General features: G+C 47.3%; 1 protein-coding gene across 11 annotated transcripts in view; it reads right to left on the bottom strand.

Moving 5' to 3' along the window:
- TACC2 (transforming acidic coiled-coil containing protein 2) overlaps positions 1-19,682 on the bottom strand; it is a 204,704-nt gene that overhangs the window by 177,474 nt on the left and 7,548 nt on the right. For all 11 annotated transcript variants that reach the window (XM_060171129.1, XM_060171124.1, XM_060171125.1 and 8 more), the window contains exon 3: positions 10,068-10,186. In XM_060171129.1, the coding sequence (XP_060027112.1) occupies positions 10,068-10,186 (119 nt within the window). The remainder of the gene's footprint in view (positions 1-10,067; positions 10,187-19,682) is intronic.

The following is a 19,682-nucleotide window of genomic DNA, read 5'->3' on the forward strand; positions in this document are numbered from 1 at the left end:
CTGCTGGGTGTCCTACAATTTAGTTCAGCCGTGACACCGTCTGTCTAGAGGTATCGCCAAAGACTGTAGAGCAAACAGCCCCATGATGAAGGAGAAACCACGTTGCAGCCATGGAGCTAAGTTGAAGGGCGTCCTGCTGATGGGAAAGTCGGGAGACAGGTCTGCTGTGGGCAGCGGACAGGAGTCCGTGTACTCGTCCTCACCTGAGCCCAAGCAGTGACTCACAGCAGCCCAGCCCTGCCCAGCCCAGCCCCCATGTAACACACACACACACACACACACACACACACACACACACACACACACACACACACACGATGAAAGAGGGAGAGGAATAAAGAGCAGGGAACTTCATCTGGAGAGACAGCATAATGGTTCTGCAAAAGACTTTCATTTCTGGGGGTCGGGCGGTGGCGCAGTGGGTTAAGCGCATGTGGCGCAAAGCGCAAGGACCGGCGTTAAGGATTCCGGTTCAAGTTCCCGGCTCCCCACCTGCAGGGGAGTCGCTTCACAGGCGGTGAAGCAGGTCTGCAGGTGTCTGTCTTTCTCTCCCCCTCTCTGTCTTCCCCTCCTCTCTCCATTTCTCTCTGTCCTATCCAACAACGAACAACATCAACAATGGCAATAGTAATAACCACAATGAGGCTACAACAACAAGGGCAACAAAAGGGGGAAAAATGGCCTCCAGGAGCGGTGGATTCATGGTGCAGGCACTGAGCCCAATAATAACCCTGGAGGAAAAAAAAAAAAAAAAAGACTTTCATTTCTGAGGCACTGAGGTTCCAGGTTGAATCCCCAGCACCACCATCAGCCAGAGTTGAGCAGTGCTCTGGTCTCTCTCTCTCTCTCTCCTCATTAAAATAAATAAAAATAAAGTAGGAACAGGAGAAAGCTGTGTTAGAACAAACAGGGCCAGGCGGTAGCACAGTGGGTTAAGCGCACATGGCGCAAAGTGTTAAGAACAGTATAAGGATCCCAGTTCAAGCTCTTGGCTCCCCTCCTACGGGGTGGGGGGTCAATTCATGGGTGGTGAAGCAGGTCTGCAGATGTTTATCTTTCTCTCCCCTTCTTTGTCTTCCCCTCCTCTCTTGATTTCTCTCTGTCCTATCCAATAACAACAATGATAATAACCACAACAATGATACAACAACAAGGGCAACAAAAGGGAAAAAATGGCCTCCAGGAGCAGTGGATTCGTGGTGCAGGCACTGAGCCCCAGCAATAACCCTGGAGGCAAAAAAACCCAAAACCCTAGTTTTCAGGGGGAAAGGTTTTTTTTTTCTCTTAAGCCATCCCCTTTTCTCCTTCCTGAATATACCTAATAAACTTTTTCTCCTTTTATCACTAATGAAGTTTGAGTCCTGAAACTTTAAAAAATATATATATTTATTTATTTATTCCCTTTTGTTGCCCTTGTTGTATTATTGTTGTAGTTATTATTGATGTTGTTGTTGGATAGGACACAGAGAAATTGAGAGAGGAGGGGAAGACAGAGATGGGGAGAGAAAGACAGACACCTGCAGACCTGCTTCACCACCTGTGAAGCGACTCCCCTGCAGGTGGGGAGCCGGGGGCTCGAACCGGGATCCTTATGCTGGTCCTTGTGCTTTGCACCATGTGCGCTTAACCCACTGTGCTACCGCCCGACTCCCCTGAAACTTTTTTTAGATATAAACAAGCACTGAACTGACTTTGGGGGTTCTCCCCAGCAGCAAAGGGAGTGTCAGATTCCACAGGGCCTTTCCCCCACCACCCCTCCCCCCAAAAAAAAAACCTCCAGGTGCCAATCTCGTGCCCAAACAGTTACTCGTCCTTGTGATCCACCAGCTGTGAGTCAGAAGTTCCCCAGCCCTGTCCTCTGTTTTGATTAATTTGCTAGAGGCTCATAGAACTCGGAGAAAAAAGTATTTACTTCCTATAATATGGTGTATTTTAGTTTTGTTTTGAATTCAACAGGTTCGGAGCCAACAGCTCAGAGAGAGCTTCCTCTCCAGGTGAGTCACTCTCCCTGAGCTCACCAACCTGGCAGCCCTGCCAGTTCTCTCTCTCTTTTTAAAGATGTATTAACTTCTGTGAGACAGAGAAGTAAACGGCGCCAGCACCACTGAGCTCTGGCATGTGCTGTGCTGGGGATCAAAATCTGATCCTCGAGGCATGCAAGTTCTGTACTCTAACGTACTGAGCTATTCCCCTGGCCCTCTTCCTGGGGATTTATGGAGGCTGTATCACTAAGACATAATTGATTAAAATCATCACCCATATGGTGACTGATACTAGCCAGAGGTCAGGAGAGTAAGACTGAAAGTGTCAACTCTTTAAATTAAGCACACGGTCAGTCACAGCATGCATTCTGAAAGGGGCCTTGTCAACATAACAGCAGACAACTTCTTGGCCCTGTTACTTGGAACATTGAAAAGGCTTCAGATGCTTTGCTCCAGGGACCGGATGGGGACCAGAGAGCCATTTCTTCCAGCAAACTACATCCTCACAGGTGAACAGCAGGAAGTGAGCTGTCCCCTCACTCACTCTCCAAGTCTTAAAGGTGACAGGTCACCCTGTATCCAGGCCAGTGCAAGACTGACATTGTCTTGGTCAGCATGGTGTCCTAACAGGTTCTCAGATACCGGTATGATTTCCCCACTGCGAGAGGAAGTCGGGGACTTGAACCCTGGTCCACTTGTGTGGTAATGGATGCATTCTACTGAGTGCACCACACTGGGCCTGCCTTTGCTTCTCTCTCACATTCCCCAGTGGATGGCCCTGAGTCTTGTCTTGAGAACCACCAGACCCCATCTGAGTGGGCCACTCCCTCTGTCATCCTACTGTAGCTCCACTTCCTGGTCCTGGGAGTCCTGGGAAGCCAAAAGTAGCTTTCTCCGTAGGTATTTTTTTTTTAATTTTTAAATTTTATTATCTTTATTTATTGGACAAAGACAGCCAGAAATTGAAAGGGTAAGCAGAGACGGAGAGAGAGAGAGAGGGAAGGAGAAAGAGAGAGAGAGAGGTAGGGAGAGAGAGGAGACAACTGCAGCACCACAGCACCACTCACAAAGCTTTCCCCCTGCAGGTGGGGACTAGGCTCTCGAACCCAGGTCCTTGCTCATGGTAACATATGCACTCAACCAGGTGTGCCACCACCCAGCCGCTCTTCCTAGGTTTCATTTAGTAAGTGGCTGTTTCCTTTACTCACTGGTCAGAGACCATTGGAGGTGATAGCCCTCGCTCCAGTGCACCACTCCTTAAATTCATCTATGGAAACTTTTCCTTCCACACACAAAATTTTATTTAAATGTCTTTTTTTTTTTTTGCCTCTAGGCACCAAGTGCCTACGAATCCACTGCTCCTGGAGGCCTTTTTCCCCATTTTGCCCTTGTCATAGTTATTATTGTTATTGTTGTCATACCTGTCATTGTTGTTGGATAGGACAGAGAAAAATCGAGAGAGGAGGGGAAGACAGAGAGGAGGAGAGATAGACCTGCTTCACCGCTTGTGAAGTGACCCCCTGCAGAAGGGGAGCCAGGGGCTCGAACCGGGACCCTTACTTTAGTCCTTGTGCTTTGCCCCATGTGTGCTTAACCCACTGAGCTACTGCCCAGGTCCCTATTTAAATGTATTTAAATAAAACAAGAACAGAACACTCCCCTGGCACCCTGGATTCTGTACGGCAAATCTCAGCCTATCTCGTGACTCCCAAGGTCCCGCAACATGATACCTCTTCTCCAACCTTGCCTTTGTTTTATTTTTCCAATAGGGTTATTGATGGGGCTCAGCACCAGAACTAGGAATCCACAGCTCTTAGTGGCCATTTTTCCTTTTTTTTTTTTTCTTTCTATTTTTATTTGATGGAACAGAGTGAAATTGAGAGGGGAGGAGGAAACAGAAAAGGAAAGAGACCAAGAGACACTTGCAGACCTGTTTCACTGCTCTTTAGCCAGTGAACCATCTCTAGATGGGCATTCAGGCTGCTTCTGCTCTTCGGTTATTGTGAAAAATGCAGCTATGAACATAGGTGTGCATATTTGAATTCGTATTTGCATGTCCTTTGGATAAATACCTAAGAGCGGGATTGCTGGATCATAAAGTAATCCTGTTTTGTTCTGTTTTTTTTTCCTTATTTGAGGACTCCCCATACAGTCTCCCAAAGAGGCTGACCCAGTTTGCATGGCTTTGAAGTGTTTAAGTGAATAAAGACCAGTGTTTCCATAGGTCAAGGCTTGAGCTCTTGAGTATAAGGATGTAAGTTCACGGTCTGACATCTCATGTGCCAGAGTGATAGCCACCCCCTAGACATTTTTTTTTAAAGGAAAAGGCTGGGGAGTCGGGCAGTAGTGCAGCAGGTTAAGCGCATGTGGTGCAAAGTGCAAGGACCAGCGTAAGGATCCCGGTTCAAGTCCCTGGCTCCCCACCTGCAGGGGAGTCACTTCACGAGCGGTGAAGCAGGTCTGCAGGTGTCTCTCTCTCTCCATTTCTCTCTGTCCTATCAAACAACGATGACATCAATAACTACAACAACAATAAAACAACAAAGGTAACAAAAGGGAAAATAAATTATTAAAATATGTCCTTATAAAAAAAAAAAAAAGGAAAAGGCTGGTCGTCATCCTCCTCGTGTCCAGGGAGGACCTGGGAAGGGCACAGCTATGCTGGGGGTGGGCATGATATGCAGAAACTCTGCCCAAGCCATGGGCCTGTGCTTACCACTAGAAAGTCAACATTCAAGAGACAAAGATGGCTGAGAGGGAAATGGGAAACTAGAGCCCCTGGAGGATGGCATCTCCCCAACTCTGGCTGTGAGCAAGGTTACTAAGGTGGCAAGGCCTTGCAGGTGGGTAGGAGCTAAGTGCCTGGGCAGACGGTGGTCTGGTTGTCACCTGTGGCTTTGTTAGCAGGCTGACCACCAGATTCCTCAGGAAGCTGCTGTCGAACCTTTTACAAGATGCATTTTGCTGCAGTCAGGGAAATAGCACAGTGGTAGTGCATGGGACTTGCATGGGACAGGCCCCAGGCTTGATCCCCAGCACCACCAGTAGCCAGAGCTGAGCAGTGCTTCAATCAAACAGACAAGATTCATTGTATTTATTAATTTTTTTGCCTCCAGGGTTATCGCTGGGGCTCGGTGCTTGCACTACGAATCCACTGCTCCTGGAGGCCATCTTTTCCCCCCATTGTTGTTGTTGGATAGGACAGAGAGAAATTGAGCGAGGAGGGGAAGACAGAGAGCGGGAAGAGAAAGACACCTGTAGATCTGCTTCACCGCTTGTGAAGCGACCCCTCTGCAGGTGAGGAGCCGGGGGCTCGAACCGGGGACCTTGAGCCAGTCCTTGCGCTTTGCACTACTATGTGTGCTTAACCTGTTGTGCTACTGACTGGGCTCCAAGAACCATTTTATTTATATGAGAGAGAGAGAGCGAGAGCGAGAGAGGAGAGGAGAGGAGAGGAGAGGAGAGGAGAGGAGAGGAGAGGAGAGGAGAGGAGAGGAGAGGAGAGGAGAGAGAAAGAGAGTTTCATATGACAGTGAAAGAGAGAAACCAGAGCCCCACTCTGGCACTTGCAGTACTGCTGGGGATCGAACCAGGAGCCTTGGCCATGCAACCCCAGAGCTCCACCAGCCTAGCTCTTCTTAAATTCAAGTTCCTCTAGACAAGGGAGCCAGAGAGGCAGTTTCCAGGGCTTGGGTGCAAATAACCTCAGAGCTGCTCTGTTAATGCCATAAATTTGTCAGCTTTCTCAAGACCAGGTCCTGGGTATCTTAAACAGGTAAGTCTATTCTTTTCAAGTTAAAGATTATTTTGGGAGTCGCGCGGTAGCGCAGTGGGTTAAGCGCAAGGATCGGCATAAGGATCTCGGTTCGAGCCCCAGGCTCCCCACCTGCAGGGGAGTCGCTTCACAGATGGTGAAGCAGGTCTGCTGGTGTCTATCTTTCTCTCCCCTTCTCTGTCTTCCCCTCCTCTCTCTATTTCTCTCTGTCCTATCCAACAATGACGACAATAATCACTACAATAATAAAACAAGGAGGGCAAAAAAAGGGAATAAATAATTTTTTTAAAGTTATTATTTCAATAGGTATTCATGGTCAAGGAGAAGCTGCGAAGCTGAAGCCGATCTTACACTAAAAGGAATCTTTCCTGCCCGGTTAAAAGGCAACACCTGGGATGGAATCTGACCCTTGCAACAGCGACACCTTGCGGCGGCTGTGAAACAAGGCAGTTGAACTGTTGGGCCTCTCTACTGACATAAGGAATTGCCCTCTGTAGGAATATGCAAGTCTTGTTCAGAAGGAGGAAAAGAAGATAACTTCTTACCACATAGGGCCCTTGGGGTCGGGCAGTGGTGCATCTGGTAGAGCACACATGTTACTGTGCATAAGGACTGGAGTTCAAGTCTCTGGTCCCCACCTGCAGAGGGGAAGCTTCACAAACAGTGAAATTGTATGGTGTGTCTCTCCCTTTCCCTTTCCCTCTCCCTCTCCTTCCCTTCCTTTCCCTCTCTCCCTCTCTCTCCCTGCTTCTCCCTCTCTCTCCCTGAATGGTCCATTCTCTCCCTCTTCCTCTCCCTCTCCCTCTCCCTCTCCCTCTCCCTCTCCCTCTCCCTCTCCCTCTCCCTCTCTCCTGGATTATCACTGAGGCTTGGAGACAGCACTAAGAATCCACTACTCCTATTGGCCATCCCCCCTTTTGTTTTCTTCTTCTTTCTATTTTATCTGATAGGACAGAGAGAAATTGAAAGAAGGTGTGGAGATAGAGAAGAAAAGAGAAAAATAGTTACTTTCAGACCTGCTTCACTGTTTGTGAAGCTTCCTCCCTGCAGATAGGGACTGTGGGCTTGAACCCAGGTCCTTGCACATGGTAACATGTGTGCTCTGTCCTCACCTTACCCCTCAATCTCTCTGTCCCTATCAACTAAATAAATAATATTAAGAAGGATTTTTAAAAAACAGAGGAGGGACTGGGTCATGGTGCACACACCCTTCCAGGCACAAGGACCCAAATTCCCCCCTGGGCCCTGCCTGTAGGGGGGAAGCTTCACAAGTGGTGAAGCAAGGCGTTGTCTCTCTCCTCCTCTTCTCACCTTGGTATCTCTCTCTGTACCTAATAACAGAAAATAAAATATTAAAAGAAGAAAACCAGAGGGCCCCAGCTTCAGTTTCCTATCAAAAAGAAAGAAAGAAAGAAAGAAAGAAAGAAAGAAAGAAAGAAAGAAAGAAAGAACAGGACAGGAAAGGAAAGGAAAAAGAAAAAGAAAAAAAAAACCAGAACCTTCTAATCATCTTCTCTAATATCTCCCCCTCTGGGAGTATGGACCAATATTCTTTTTGGAGTGCAGAAGGAGGGAGTTCTAGCTTCTGTAATTGCTTCTCTGTTGGACATGAATGTTGGCAGGTGGATCTATGCCCCCAGCCTGTCTCTGTCTTTGTAGGGTAGGGCTCTGAAACTCTGTGTGTGTTTTTTTTTTTCTTCCTATTCCAATGGTCATGTGATTTCCCCACCCATAATTCAGAGTGCTTCACCTGGAAGCTGTTACCCAACAGACCTGGAAATTCCTACCACCAGGGGCCCCTCTTACTCGCCCAGGACCTTCCATCCATCCTTTAAAGTCAAAACTAAAACACACACCCGACTTCAACTTCTAAGGTGGGTAGGGTAGATAGCACAGTGCTTATGCAACAGACGCCCATGTCCAAGGTTCTAAAGTTCTAGGCTGAATTCCCCCACACTGTCCTGTGCCAGAGCTGTGAAGTGCTCTGGCAAAATATATAAATAAAATATTTTTAAAAATCTGTAAAGTGAAAAGCATCTGTCACTTAATGTTTTTGTTTCTACTGTCTGTGACGGGGGTGTGGAGTGTCCATCACTCCCCTGGATACACTGTTCTCTCTTTTCTACCAGGGGTACTGCCGTGGTTAGGTGCCTACACGGCTCCATCGTTCCTGGAGGCTTTTTTCTTTTTCTTTTTTTTTTTTTTTAGAGAAGTGATGAGAGGAAGGAAGAGAGCCAGAAAGGACAGACACCTGCAGCACTGCCCCATCATTTGTGAAGCTTTCCCCCTGGGTGTCTGCCAGGAACTAGAAGCTTGAACCCAGATCCTCATTCATGGTGACCTTTGCCAAGTGAGTCAACACTTGACCCTATTTTCCATTTTTCTTTTTCTTTTCTTTTCTTTTCCTTTTCTCTTTCTTTCTTTCTTTCTTTCTTTCCTTCTTTATTTCTTTCCTTCTTTCTTTTTTTCTTTCTTTCAATCAGAGCACTACTCTGCTCTGGCTTATGGTGGTGCAGGGGATTGACGCTGGGACTTTGGAGATTGGGGCATGAGAGTCTCTTTGCATAGCCATTATGCTATTTACCCCATCCAGTCTCCATTTTTCTTAACTTAAAAAAAAAACATTTACTTAATTTAACAAATGCCAGATGGGAGAACCGTAGCATCATTGGCATATGTGGAGCCAAGGATCTAACTCAAAACCTCTCAAGTGAAAATGAAAAGAAACGAAACAGAACAAGAACTTTCAATCACAATTCCTGAGCTCTACCACAGAGCCACCTCCCCGGCTGCGCCGTCGAAACTCCTGTGCTACACTCTTTTCTTCTCCTTTCCTCTCTTTCTTTTCTTCTTTCACAGGTGGGTGAGAGACAGAGAAGACACAGAAGAGAGACACTACAGCACTGCTCCAGTGATCATGAAATTTCCTCTCTGCATGATGCTCCCCTGTGCCTCAAACCTGGGCCCCCTGAGATATCTCCCCCCTCCCAGTTTTTTCCCCCTGTAAGGTCTGTATTCACAGCCTCTGGAAACTGGGCTCCAGTTCCAGGGAGGGTTTTCCTGATCAGACCCACATCCTGTTCAGGTTGCAGAAGCACAAGAAGACTGTACGTGACACTGGCGTCCTGGGTCCAACCCTGTGGGGCACGTCTGCTGGTGTTCCTCTTGTGAACCTCCAAGTGCCGGGTGCTGAGGCAGGGCAGAGGAATCAGGACCTGAGCGTGGGGCACAGGGAGGAGCCACTGGCCGAGGGCCACAAAGGCACCTGCCACAGTCCACGGGAACAGTGTGGCTTCAGGGCTCATTCCCAGCCTCCATGGACACTGGTCACTTCAGTGATCGCTCTTTGAGTTTTTACTTCATTATCCAGTGTCTACATTGGCTCCCGCACTGGAACACAGACCTGCCAACTCATTCAGTCTTTTTCTCTCTTTTCTACCTCCCTCCCTTCCTTCCTTCCTTTTTTTTTTTTTTAATTTTATTGCCACGAAGTTATGCCTTGGTGCTGGCACTATAAATCTACCATTCCCAGTAGCCATTCCTCCCCTCTTTTTTTTCTATTTAAATTTTTTTTCATATTTATTTATTTTCTTTTGTTACCCTTGTTGTTTTTTATTGTTGTTGTAGTTATTATTGTTGTTGTTATTGATGTCGCCATTGTTAGATAGGACAGAGAGAAATGGAGAGAGGAGGGGAAGACAGAGAGAGGGGGAGAGAAAGACAGACACCTGCAGACCTGCTTCACCGCCTGTGAAGCGACTCCTCTGCAGGTGGGGAGCCGGGGGGCTCGAACTGGGATCCTTATACCAGTCCTTGCACTTTGCGCCACCTGGGCTTAATCTGCTGCACTGCCGCTCGACTCCTCCCACAGTCTTTTTCTTAAGCCGCAGCACTGCTCAGCTCTGGCTGATGGTGGTGCTGGGATCTGAGCCAGGGACCTCAGAGCTTCAGGCATGAGAGTCTTTTGCAGAACTACTATCCTGTCTCCCTGGCCCCATACACCACAACTCAGCCACAGATTAGACACCCCTGATAAATCCCTTGGCAGCCTGGATCTTTTACATGTTGAAATAACCCACATGGAGGCCTGTTATAATGGAAGCCTATAAAGGTTTACTTCATCTTTGGGCAGAAAAGCATGAATTTTCCAAGCATACAGGTCTGGGCAGTCACACACAAGTCCCTGAACCTTCCTACATTCCACAGCTGAGGACCATGATAGGACTTTTAGGGATTAAGTCTCTAAAACAAACAGAGCACAGCCGAGGGGAGTAGGCAGGGAGGGGCAGTTGGCTGAAGCTGGTTCCTACCTGCATGCGTCTCCACAGTCAGCACCTCTGGGTGTGCCCTCTGATGTCCTTTTTCTCTCCCCACTGTCCCTGGGAGATGGCGAGGATCCTGAGCTCTGGTCTGCTGACGTCCCCTGGACCTGAAGGGGGAGAAAGCAGACAGGAGCTTGAACCTGGACCCTTGTCTTTTCCCTTAGAACTATGTGTGTTTGACTGGGGGCTCCACCGCCCAGCCCCCCGTGCGTGACATTTTTATAGCAGAGTCCAGCAGTTTTTAAAACCGTGACCCAAAGCCTGTCTGTCTGTCACAGAGTCATTGGGTCCAAATACCTGGGACCAGGCTTCTCTTCAGTTACCTTATTACCGACAGAGGACACTCCCCAAATAATCAAACAGATAAATCTCCTGCCCTTTAATCCACAGTCAAGTCAGTTCCCAGCGATTCCAGAAAAACACTGACATGTCTATCAGCTCTCACAGATACAAACTGCAGATGGAAGCCAGAAAGAGATCTTTGCTTTCTCACTGAAGGGAAGGAAGGGACTGTGTGTTCATGCCCTGTGGCCAAGGAATTAGAACAAGGGCACAGATTTGAGTCTGAAGATGAAAAAAAAAAAAAAAAAAAGGCAGGCCTTTCTCCTTTGTTCAGCCCTGCCCTTCTGTCTACCAGAAAAGTGATCTTCAGGAAGAATACCAGTTCTCTCCAACAAAGACATAAAGACATACCCAGACAGAGCTTGAACGCGAGTAACAGGGTTAGTCACCAGGTAGGCACGCTGTACTTTGCAGAGGGCTCTGGCGTCCATCCAACTCTTACAAAATTCCCCTGAACTGAACAAGCAGGTAAAAGAATGCTTCCCATTTTCCAGATGAGAAGCAGAGGGCCAAGGGACTTGATGGGGCCATATTACCTGAAACCCCACACCCCCACCAGCTTGGCCCTTCTTTTATCCCAGAAATAACACCTCATGTGTATTCCGCAAGGACATTGAGAGCACTCTTTGAGCACCAAGTGCTATCCATCCAAATGCTTATCAGACCTTGTTCAGTCCTTAAGATCCCATTTTATGGGTAAGAACACCTAGCACAGAGAGGTTGAGTCTCTTGTGCAAATTCACACAGGTTGGAGGTGGTGGGGCCTGGACTTGGGCCCAAGTGTTTTGCCAGAGTTGGTGCTCCTTAAAAAAAAAGGGGGGGGGGAGTCAGGCGGTAGTGCAGCGGGTTAAATGCACATGGTGTGAAGTTTAAGGACCAGCATAAGGATCCCAGTTCGAGCCCCCAGCTTCTTACCTGCAGGGGAGTTGCTTCACAGGCGGTGAAACAGGTCTGCAGGTGTCTGTCATTCTCTCTCCCTCTCTCTCCCTCTCTGTCTTCCCCTCCTCTCTCCATTTATCTCTGTCCTATCCAGCAATGATGACATCAATAACAACAACAATAACTACAACAATAATAAAAAAAACTAGGGCAACAAAAGGGAAAATAAATAAATATAAAAAAATAAAATAAAAGATTTATAGTGGTACACCTGGTTGAGTGCAGGCATTACCATCTGCAGGGACCCAGGTTCAAGCCCCTGTTCCCCACTTGCAGGGCAGAAGTTGCACAAATGATGAAGCGGCGTTGCAGGTAACTCTCTTTCTCTCCCTCTCCCTATCTCCCTTTCTCCTCAAGTTTCTCTCTGTCCTATCAAATTAAAAAGGATTTAGTTATTAACTAATGAGAGAGATTGAGGAAGAGAAAAAGAACCTGAGCATTTCTCTGGCACATGCAATGCTGGGGATAGGACCCAGGGCCTCGGAACAACAGAATAGACCCCGTGGTGGGCCCCCATAGGACCTCGCCCTCAACTTGGATCAACAACGGTAGAGAATGTTCCATCCTCTGAAGGGAGGCTGGACAACATTCTTTATGCTACACCTGAGGAAGATGGGTCGATACTGGGGCAACTTGGAATGTTCCTACTCATGATCACAGAATGTGAGCTCAGATCTACAGGGATGCAGAGGTCACACAGGCTCCTAAGCTAATTATGGGCCCCAGATCACATCAGATTGATGGGGTTTACAGTCAACAATACTTATACTCCTTTCCCATATTAGGGAGCTACTCTCTTCCCTGATCCAGTTTTCTGGTCCTTTTCCCAGCCATGGCATCATCTCCCCAGACAATAACTTGGATCCACCTACATATCAGATTTCAGGCTCAGGCAAACAAACAAACAAACAAACAAAAAAACTAGTATAGCTACAGGCTGTTTGGAATATAACTAAAATATGCCTACTAGCTATCAACAAAATGGAGGACCCCCCCCCCAACACTTCATCTGCACTATTCCAGCCTTTAGGTCCATGATTGCTCAGCAATTTGTTTGGCTTTGTATGTTACCTCTTTTTTCAGCCACCAGGTTCCAGATGCTAGCAGGATGCAACCAGACTTCCCTGGACAGACAACCCCACCAATGTGCCCTGGAACTCCACTTCCCCAGAGCCCTTCCCCACTAGGGAAAGAGAGAGGCAGGCTGGGAGTATGGATTGACCTATCAGTGCCCATGTTCAGCGGGGAAGCAATTACAGAAGCCAGACCTTCCACCTTGTGCACCCCACAATGACCCTGGGTCCATACTCCCAGAGCGATAAAGAATAGGAAAGCTATCAGGGGAGGGGATGGGTTATGGAGTTCTGGTGGTTATGGAATTCTGGGAATTGTGTGGAGTTGTACCCCTCTTATCCTATGGTTTTGTCAATGTTTCCTTTTTATAAATAAAAAAGAACTCAGGGCCTCCCATTTGAGAGGTCAACATCTTAGCCACAGCCCCACCTCCTGGGCCTAAGTTTTGCTTGTTTGTTAGGAAGATAGATTTTTATTGATTACATAGGCAAGAAAGTTTCGCATGGCACAGAGAGAGATATTTATCTGTTTGTTTGCAAAAGAGAGTGAGTACGAGATAAAACCAGAGCATCCCTCTAGCACATGCCACACTGGGAGGCAAACCTGGGACCTCGTGCTTGCAAGTGCAGTTCCCTCTCCACTGTGCCATCACCTCCTGGGCTGATGGAATCAGTGCTCTTGACCGCTACTTCTGACTTGCCCTGGCAGACAGGGGTGACCTGCCCATGACTTCCGCCATCGTCCTGCCACACCTGCAACAATTGGCATTGGTGGCTAACGTTGTTCAGGGGCCTGGACTCAGTGCCCAGAGCAGCGTCTGGCAGTCACTCCAGAAATATCTGTTGCATGTATGAACAGCACACAATTCCTTCTCGGCCAGGGAGAATCTGTGGGGGAGAACACTAGCCCCCAGAGCTCAGGCTTCCTGTGGGGTTTCTGTGTCCTCTCTCCTTCCAGTCTCCCCATCCTTGCAAAACCACTGACCCAGCTATATACAACACCCCTCAGGGTCTGCTGTGCTAATGGGCAGCGCTGCAGAATGTACACGTGTCTTTCTTTCCTTTCTTTTAAAAAATATTTTATTCATTGGGTAGAGAAAAAGAGAAATGTAGAGGGGATGGGAAGATGGAAAGGGTGAGAGACAGAGGGACGCCTGTTGCCCTGCGTCACCACTGGGGAAGCTTCCTCCCTTGCAGGTGGAGAGTGGGGGTTTGAACCTGGACCCTTGGGTGTTGTACCATGTCTGCTCTATCCAGACACAGCCGCCTGGCCCTGAATGCACGTGTTTCTAATGTCATCCCTTAGGATTCTGAAGAGCAGGCTTGGGGAGGAGGAGGGGAGGGAAAACAAACAAACAAATAAACAAACAAACAAATAAATAATAACCTAGCAGGGCTCCATGTGACAAGCTTGACTTGCTAGTTGCTTCCTCTGCTGCCTTCTCTGGAGTAGAAAAACCGCTTGTCTCCAGCTCTGGAATACTCTAGAATACTCTGGAGTTCTCTAGAATACTCTGGAGTTCTCTGGAATACTTCGGAATACTCTGGAATACTTTGGAATACTCTGGGATACTTCGGAATACTCCGGAATACTCTGGAATACTTTGGAATACTCTGGAATACTTTGGAATGCTCTGGAATACTTTGGAATGCTTCGGAATACTCCGGAATATTCTGGAATACTCCGGAATACTCCAGAATACTCTGGAATACTCTGGCAGACCCTAGCTCTGCTTGAAATCAATGCTTGACCAAGTCCAACTTTCCAGTCCTGGGCAAGGCACTTTAGAGCACCATGGCATTTCTTTCTTGCTCTCCCTCTGGCCTCACCTCCTGAGAGGGCTCCAGCTCTCTGCCCACGGCCCATGGGCCAGGCCAGGCCAGACCAGTAATGGGTGTTAACCAGGACCCTGCCCGCTGCCCACTCTGGGAAAGGGTTTCGCAGAGTGGCGAGAGCAGTGACAGCAGGTGACAGCTGGGAAGTGGACCAAAGGTCACCCATAGTGCGAGGAGTCGGGTTTCAGGAAGGCCTTGCCAGTCCAGTCAAATATGGAAGGTGGGCATTGGAGCTGAGGAGTAGCCCACCCCCTTCCCCCTTCAGGAAAGGTGAGCGCTCCCTCTCCCATGTCCCCAGGTTCTGCTAGATCCCCCCAAATGTCCCTTTACCCCCAAGATGGAGAGGAGAGGAGGATAGCTCTAAGCTTTGCCCCCTCACACTGGGGGGAGAGGGGACACCAGCCCAGAGTGTCACCAGCAGACACTCCATCAGGTTAGGGGGGTGGGGTGGGGGAGAGAACTGAATTTTCAGCTTTCTGAGCCCTAAGTGTTTCTGACCAGACACTGTGAAATGGAAGGACAAAGTATGAACAGATCCCGGAGTCAGTAAGAGCTCGGCTTCCTTCTTCCTTGAAAAGATGTGTGGGTGCTGGGCAGTGGCGCACTGGTTAAGCACACAGAGTACTAAGCACAACGACCCAGGTTGGAGTCCCTGGATCCCCTCTTATGGGAGGGAGGGAGCTTCACAACTGGCAGAGCAGGTCTGTAGGCATCTTTATCTCTTTCTCTCTCTCTCCCTCTCTCTCCCTCTCTCTCTCCTCTCTCAATTTCTCTCTGGCCTAGCCAATAAAATGAAAAAAATAGCTTCCAGGAGCAGTGGATTTGTAGTACTGGCACCAAGCCCCAGTGATACTCCTGGAGGCAAAAAAAAAAAAAAAAAAAAGAAAGAAAGAAAGAAAGAAAGAATGGAAGGAAAAGAGAAGATGAGAGAACAAGAGAGGAAACACAGAAGAGAGAGAGAGAGATGAGGAGAGAAGAGAGACACAAAAGCACTGCTGGATCTGGGTGGTGGTGCACCTGGTTGAGCGCACATGTTACAATGCACAAGGACCCAGGTTCGAGTCCCTGGTCTCCACCTGCAGGGGGAAAGCTTTCATGAGTGGTGAAGCGGGGCTGCAGGTGTCTGTCTGTCTCTCTCCTCTATCTCCCCCTTCCCTCTCAACTTCTGGCTGCCTCTATCCAGTAAATAAAGATAATTTAAGAAATTAAAAGTTAAAGAAACACACAAAAGCACTGCTCCAAATATCCATGGAGCGTCCCTGGTGCTCTGTGGTGTTCCCAGGTGGTGTCAAGAATCAAACACACATGGTAAGGTGTGTGCTCTACTGGCTGAGCTATCTCCTGGCCCTTGGAGACAGTTTCTCTGGCTATAAAATGGGTACCACCATCCTCGTTCTATGCCCCCCCAATGTGGTAAAGAAAGACACAAATATAAGAGCGTCTTCTCAGAATGGGGTTTCCCAGGACCTCAAGCCTGTGTGTTTTCACCACTCCTGGACCACGACTTCATTCAGATAGACTGGGATGGTAGGGTGGGGAGCTTCTTCTGGTATCATGGCATCTCTCTGTGTGTCGCCTGGGTTTGAACCTTAGCTGCATGCATGTCAAGGTATGCACCCAGCCTTGTAAGTTATCCTCCTAGCCCTCCTATTTATTTAGAGGGAGGAAGAGACAGACAGGTGAGATCCCACAGCACTGCTCCAACCTCCACTGAGCTTCCCAGGAGCAGTCCGCGGTGCTCCCATGTGCTTGTAGGGCTCAAACCCAGAGCCTCAGACATGGTAACCTGAGTGAGTGCTACCCAGTGAATCGTCTCCCAGCCCCAGCCACCATCTGCCTGTCAGAACCTTACCCAGAGCAGAAGCCAAGCTCCACCGTCTAATTAGACAGAAGCCTCCATGCTCTCACAGCATCTCTGGGAAAACGGGGAGCATAATTACAGTGTGTTTTTAAGGTTAAAAAAACAATACAGCACACTCAGTGTGCGGCTAGGCCACTCGAGATGCTCAGATAGGCCACTTACCACAACAAAACTGATTGAAAATTCGTTACTTAAGAGTAGGGGTGGGGAGCTCAGCTCAGAGCTGCACACTGAGTCTTCAGGAGAGGTCTCGGAGCCAGAGCTTCAGCTCAGACATTCCCAGAACAGTTTCGGTCACAATGAGCAACGCTCTGGGCCGGGGGACCCCGGCTAGAGACAATGTCCCTGTGGCGGGTAAGCAACAAAGCCTCCCCCCATGGTGGACATATCCTCAGTGGAGTATTAATAAGCGATGGAAAAGATGAGACTGTGTCCTTTGGGATGAAGGGGATGCAACTAGAGAAGAGGGTGTTCAGTGAAGCAAGTCGGGGGCGAAGGACACTGCAGGATGGTGTCACTCATACGCGGAATATAGAGAATTGAGCATACCAACCTGAACAAAACCACCCTACATCAATAGCAACAACAATAATAACTACAACAACCATAAAAAACAACAGGGGCAACAAAAGGGAAAATAAACAAACATAAAAAATTATTTTAAAAAATTGGAAAAAGCCTTCAGGGCATGCACTAGAGAATGTTCCTCGACTTGACCCCCATAGCACTATGAGGACAGGGAGAAGTTGGCCAGGGGTCTCTCATGAGCACTTTTGTTTTATTTATTTATTTATTTATTTATTCTGCCACTAAGGTTATTGCTGAGGCTCAGTGTCTGTGCTACACTCCTGCCAGCCATATTTGCCCTCTCTTCTTCTTTCCCTTCCTTTCCCCTCATTCTTTCTCTCTTTCTTTCTTCCTTCCTTTCTCTCTCTCTCTCTTTCTTTCTTTCTTTCTATTTCTTTCATTGGATAGGACAGAGAGAAACTGAGACGGGAGGGGGAAGTAGAAGCAGAAAGAGAAAGAAAGAGAGACGCCCGTAGACCTGTAGTTGGGGAACGGGGGCTTCAAACCCTGGTCCTTGAACATGTAACTTATGAGTTTAAAACAGTGCACCACCATCCAGCCACCAACACTTTTGTTTTATAAAAGACCTTCCCCGCCCCCAACTCTTCATCTGCACTATTCCAGCCTTTAGGTTCATGATTAGTCAACAATTTGTTTGGTTCTATATGTTAACTCTCTTTTCAGCCACCCGGTTCCAGATGCTAGCAGGATGCCAGACGGACTTCCCTGGACAAACAACTCCCAGAGTCCTGGAGCTCTGATTCCCCAGAGCCCCGCCCCACTAGGGAAAGAGAGAGGAAGACTGGGAGTATGGATCAACCTGTCAACGCCCATGTTCAGCGGGGAAGCAATTACAGAAGCCAGACCTTCCACCTTCTGTACCCCATAATGACCTTGGGTCCATACTCCCTGAGGGTTAAAGAATAGGAAAGCTATCAGGGGAGGGGATGGGATACGGAGTTCTGGTGGTGGGAATTGTGTGGATTTGTACCCCTCTTATCCTACGGTTTTGTCAATGTTTCCTTTTTATAAATAAAAAATTAATTAATTAAAATTAAAAAGATAATGTATTCAACAGGTTTGTCACAAAAGAAAACATCTTGTCACTGGGATGGAATGACATTTGCAAACTACAATCTGATAAAGGATTAGTATCCAGAATACCTAGAGAACTCTCACAATCCAGTAATAATGACAATGATGATAATAATAATATCCCATTAGACAAGGGGTAAAAAGATAATCCAGGTATTCCTCCAAAGAGTAGATCCATTCAGGAGAAGAGAACAAATGCTACAAATGTTTATCTGGAACCAGAAAAAACCTAGACTTGCCAAAGTAATCTTGAGAAGAAAGAACAGAACTGGAGGCATCACATTCCCAGATCTCAAATTGTATTATAGGGCCATTGTCATCAAAACTGCTTGGTACTGGAACATGAATAGACACACTGACACACAGTGGAATAGAATTGAGAGCCCAGAAGTGAGCCCCCACACCTATGGACATCTAATCTTTGACAAAGGTGCCCAGACTATTAAATGGGGAAAGCAGAGTCTCTTCAAGAAATGGTGTTGGAAAAAATGGGTTGAAACATGCAGAAGAATGAAACTGAACCACTGTATTTCACCAAATACAAAAGTAAATTCCAAGTGGATCAAAGACTTGGATGTTAGACCAGAAACTATCAGGTACTTAGAGGAAAATATTGGCAGAACTCTTTTCTGCATAAATTTTAAAGACATCTCCAATGAAACAAATTCAATTACAAAGAAGACTAAGGCAAGCATAAACCTATGGGACTACATCAAATTAAAAAGCTTCTATACAGCAAAAGAAACCACTACCCAAACCAAGAGACTTCTGACAGAATGGGAGAAGATCTTTACATGACATACATCAGACAAGAGTTTAATAACCAAATTATATAAAGAGTTTTCCAAACTCAATAACAAGATAATAAATTACCCCATCCAAAAATGGGGAGAGGACATGGACAGAAGAGACCCAAAAGGCCGAGAAACACATGAAAAAATGTTCCAAGTCTCTGATTGTCAGAGAAATGCAAATAAAGACAACAAGGAGATACCACTTCACTCCTGTGAGAATGTCATACATCAGAAAAGGTAACAGCAGCAAATGCTGGAGAGGTTGTGGGGTCAAAGGAACCCTCCTGCACTGCTGGTGGGAATATAAATTGGTCCATCCTCTGTGGAGAACAGTCTGGAGAACTCTCAGAAGGCTAGATGTGGACCTGTCCTATGATCCTGCAATTCCTCTCCTGGGGATATATCCTAAGGAACCCAACATACCCATCCAAAAAGATCTGTGTACACATATGTTCTTAGCAGCACAATGTGTAATAGCCAAAACCTGGAAGCAACCCAGGTGTCCAACAACAGATGAGTGGGTGAGCAAGTTGTGGTCTATATACACAACAGAATACTACTCAGCTATTAAAAACAGTGACCTCACTGTTTTCAGCTGATCTTGGATGGAGCTTGAAAAAAATCATGTTGAGTGAAATAAGTCAGAAACAGAAGGATGAATATGGGATGATCTCACTCTCAGACAGAAGTTGAAAAACAAGATCAGAAGAGAAAACACAGGTAGAACCTGAACTGGAATTGGCGTATTGCACCAAAGTAAAAGGGTAGGTGGGGGGGTGGGGGTGGAGAATACAGGTCCAAAAAAGATGACAGAGGACTTAGTGGGGATTGTATTGTTATATGGAAAACTGGGAAATGTAATGCATGTACAGGTTATTGTATTTACTGTCGAATGTAAAACATTAATTCCCCAATAAAGAAATTAAAAGGGAGTCGGGTTGGTAGCACAGTGGGTTAAGCGCACGTGGCACAAAGCGTAAGGATCTGCCTAAGGATCCCGGTTCGAGCCCCTGGCTCCCCACCTATAGGGGAGTCACTTCACAGGCAGTGAAGCAGGTCTGCAGGTGTCTCTCTTTCTCTCCTCCTCTCTGTCTTC

Source organism: Erinaceus europaeus, chromosome 14, assembly GCF_950295315.1.
Source record: "Erinaceus europaeus chromosome 14, mEriEur2.1, whole genome shotgun sequence".
Taxonomy (NCBI): Eukaryota; Metazoa; Chordata; class Mammalia; order Eulipotyphla; family Erinaceidae; genus Erinaceus; species Erinaceus europaeus.